Source organism: Notothenia coriiceps, unplaced genomic scaffold (assembly GCF_000735185.1).
Source record: "Notothenia coriiceps isolate Sejong01 unplaced genomic scaffold, NC01 NC01_scaffold00037250, whole genome shotgun sequence".
Classification (NCBI taxonomy): Eukaryota; Metazoa; Chordata; class Actinopteri; order Perciformes; family Nototheniidae; genus Notothenia; species Notothenia coriiceps.
In genome coordinates this window covers 10399421-10403881 of record NW_011369951.1, presented here as the reverse complement: position 1 = coordinate 10403881, position 4461 = coordinate 10399421, and the positions used below count along the sequence as shown (strand labels likewise).

General features: G+C 41.6%; 1 protein-coding gene across 1 annotated transcript in view; it reads right to left on the bottom strand.

Moving 5' to 3' along the window:
• LOC104967286 (multiple epidermal growth factor-like domains protein 11) overlaps positions 1-4461 on the bottom strand; it is a 32120-nt gene that overhangs the window by 1031 nt on the left and 26628 nt on the right. Inside the window, exon 6 of the mRNA XM_010796700.1 lies at positions 135-208. Within this exon, the coding sequence (XP_010795002.1) occupies positions 135-208 (74 nt within the window). The remainder of the gene's footprint in view (positions 1-134; positions 209-4461) is intronic.

Sequence of the window (4461 nt, the reverse complement as noted above, 5' to 3'; positions counted from 1 at the left end):
CACACACACACCCCCCCCCACACACACACACACACACACACACACACACACACACACACACACACACACACACACACACACACACACACACACACACACACACACACACACACACACAGAGAGAGAGAAGTAACTGTGTCCCGTGAGGCACCATAGATTGGTCGGTGTTGTGTCCCATTGAGAATTGCAGTGGCCCGGGCGCTTTGATCTATCAAAATGAAGGCAGACGGCATCAACTGTTACATGCGGCAAGGAAAACCTTTCAAAAAGATAGTTAGAATATTTATAGTGCTCGCAAAATGTCTATCTTTACATGGTTATATATTGAGGAATTCTACTGAGTTAGACTTCTTTTTATAAAAGAGGTGGTGTGGAGATCTAATCTCACTTTTCAGGTTTTTTTTGTTGATATGGGGCTATCATCCCTATGAAAAATGATGTGATACTTTATACACATTCAAAAGGCACACAGACATTCACACACATATTGAAATCTCTATCTGTAAGATTAATGAAGACAGAAGCCGTGTGAGAAAGTATAGAGACATTTGGAGTGATGTGTGGAGCTACAGTAAATCTGTGTCCCGTTCAGTGTTATTCACAGTCTCTTGGTCTTTGACAGCGATGCATGTCAATGTCCTGCTGCTGTGAGATTGGAGAGGAACCATCTGGATCAGATGCACTTTTGAGAATAATGTGTAAATTCAGTCGACGGGTGCCAGAGGGAGTCCTCACAAGGGGGTTGTCAAGCCAAGAGGAAGCTCACTTGCACGGTTTTTGATCTTGTTATTCTTTGATATTGCATCTTCTATGGTTGGGGCAATGTAATCTGCAATTAATAAAGCTAAAGGAAATATCTGCCATCTTTGCTAGACCAGCCCAAATTCTTACTTCAACAATAAGCCCAATATCTAATAAAACCAATCACTGATTGAAACCCATAATAATGAATAATCTTTCTGTTTCAGTAAGACAATTAACAGAAAATAAGCCTGTACCACCCTGTCTGGTGCAATATACCATAAACAAGAATTCATAGGCCACATTCATCAATTAACCATGTGAATAGCACCCGCAGCAGTGGCTGCCTTCCCATTTGAATACATTAAGGAGGAATATGTTACCTCATGGGCCACGGCTGACCGGCCACATTAGATTTGACCATTAAGTATGATAGATTTCTTCTTAGAACACAAAGGATGCTTTATGTTTAACAAAGCTAAACTACTCCCTGGACTTTTCAGATACTTGCATTGATTTTTTTAATCTGCACAAGTGGGAGAACATTTCCAAGGGAAAGCGAACTCTAAGAAGGCAGAGACGAGAAACACTTGAAGCTCCATATTTATGCACTGGGAACATATCATTATCTGACTGAAGCACATGAAATCAATGATAGTGCTTCATTGCACCTAATATTTTACAAGTGATGGCAGTCATAGCTAAATATACCTTGTACATACTTATCTGAAAGCTGTTATTACTGCAGCATATGTATAGTGACCCTGTGTGACAGACTCATCAAGAGGGATTCAATCACGAGGGTTGAAAAGTACACAGCGAAGCAGGCAAAGGGACTGGGTCATTTCACATCAACTTTAAAATAAGAAAGTATACTTTTAAAGCCAAGAAACTCATTAGATTTTGGAAGAAAAATATATAGTTTGATTCAAGAACTCATATGCTGCAAAGATTTGATTCACCATTTCATCTCATATTGTGTCTTGTCTTTTTACAGCATTATACTGTATACTAAAAACTACAACTAATAATAAAACTACTTGGTGATACCCAGTACTACATTTCAGTAGACTAAAATGACTGAAGACACACTGTTCAGACCCATAACAGTGCTCCAGCCATCTTTATTGCCTTTGCAAAAACGTCTGTTTTCTTTCAAGTTGATCATGTTTTATTTTTCACATGGTGAAAATCCGGTTGAAAACAATATTGTTTTGGATGAAACACCATGCCAACAAAAAGGTATACACAGTGTCATAGAGAAAACAAACAGTGCATTTCAATATAAACAGAGAATACGGCAAAGCAACATAAAATGCAAGCACAACAAAAACAGACAGAACAAATATTAACAGGTGCATGTCACCACACTGCTTTAATGTCCTGAACTTTTTAATGAAAAATAAAATAAAACCGACAATGTGATCAGAGAAATATATTCAAAATCACGTTCCACAAACACAACACACAGGCATCACAACAACTAACAACCAACAACAATGAATCATTCATCACACGTTTGGGAAAACACAACCTCAACCCTGAATGCTCCAAATCAACGTTTGATAGATATAGAACGAGACCACATTTTCAAACAAAGCCGGCAGCAAACATGCTGTTTTATCTGTGGTCCACTTCTACCATTGTGTCCTTGACATGAATGTAAGACACCCCAGGACTGCAGGCAGGTCACAGGGCAGGGCTGGTCTCAGTGGGGCTTTTGCCTCGGGCAGGGGGAGAGGATGAAATGTTTTCTAGCTACAGCAGGTGGACACCAGCGGGAGAAACAGGTGAAATCTTTCTTCAGCCTTCAACACAACTTAGTGAATCTCTCCCACCTTATCGCCTTCTCTCTTCTGGCCACAAACACTCCGACTCTTTATTTTCACCACCTGACCCAAATACAAAACTGCTTTCTGGTGGGTGCTGCTCCAGAAACGAGGTCCAAGCCTTTGATGCGGCTCCAGATCACTGGCTGAAAGGCTGTCACTTCAGCTTTAGGCCGCTCAGCATCCCACGGCAGCTCTTCATCTCCAAGCCTGGGCGACACACTTTTCATCACATTCACACATCCTTCATCACGTGACCCGCCTCATTCTGCCCTCACACTCTGGAAATTGGCTTTTATGTTAACACCAATACCTCAACTCAAATATAATAGCAGTAAAACAAACAGCACATAAACCGTGGCATTGATTGTGAATTCTGAATAGATGTAAATGTGTGCTCTGCAGCCCACATAAGGCTAGATATGATGCTAGATCCACACACAAGACTGCTAAAGCTCACCTCACCTACCTGAGCTGAGTGAAAGTTAAATTTACCGTGAAAGACAAAAAAAAAAATATCCTGAACCATTTACATGTAGGAAAAAAGAGGAAAGATTTAATTTAAAAATTGGCACGCATTCCTCATTTCTACAGATGAAAGCTCGTAAATGAAAAAGCCTGGAATCATGCCTGGTATGGAAATCTAAAAGTTATGAATAATGCCTCTGTCTCAATCATCAAGTCTGTTTTAATAAGGTGGATTAGCCCAGCACCTGCAGGCTGAAAGGCACACAAGGCTGCACTCCTAACCAACCAAGAGTGGGACAAGAGTCCCTGGGGGGCCCTGAACCTCACATCCTCCCTGTTGGACTCTCAGCAGTCTGCAGGAGTGAGCAGCAGCAAACAGCTCAGGCTTGTCATTTATGCCCATGAATCCCCCGCCAATGGGCCGGCGCTGCAGCGAGAGCAGCTGATTTACACACACAGTTGCTAATCAGGGAATGGCTCTTTTGCTAATGAAAACTCATAGATCTATACAATAACTGTAGTACTGATATGATTTTAGCTCCCATTACTCATTTCTAAATATGCAATATACGCAATAACAGTTCAATGCAACTGTGAGAAGACAGCTGGAGTTAATAATTTGAGGTTAGAAGTGTTGACGGCTATCTCAGTCCTGACCTGGGAATAACAGCCTCCTGTATTCACACGCACTATATCTCTGAAGACATAAATATCACAAAGGAGTAAATAGATAGTTCCCTCCTGTCTGGCCTCAGTGATGCTCAGCATTTAGCTAATTGTAGGATGGATATGCCTAACTCCTCCCTCCCATCTCTCCTGGAGACCTGCTCTGGGAGCTGGGAGGAAACCCCTGCAAACAAAAAGGCCAATAATGGTCTGCTCCAGCTTGGCATTGATTCCTCATTCCCCTGAACAAGTCATAGGCACCAGTCTAATCATGATTAAGACCATAACAGAGAGCTGGGTAGACACATGGGGCCTGCAACCATCCATCCATCCATCCATCCGCTATACTCATCAAGCAAATCACTTCCACTTCCAGCAAATGAAAATTAATTCATTGTGACTTACCTGTTCCATTGGCTGTGTTTGCAAAGAAGAGAGGATATAAAGCTGAGCAGCTTTGAGATAGACGTACATCCAGGCAAAAATAGCTGAACGATTCACAGTACATTTTTAAGAAATAACTGGCTGGGAAAGCCATTCAAGATTAAAATGAGTCTTAGTGAGTAATGGTGTGTTTAGGACAACCCGGTATCACGGCAAGACGTGAACATGTGACGATTTACCATGCTGGGAGACGTGAAGATGTCACGATTTCGTCCCTTCAAACGTGACCGTTACACGGTATTGTTAACCCATGTTAACCAGTGGAGAAATAACCGGAAATGCCAAGCAAATGCTACCCCGACGTAATGATTTA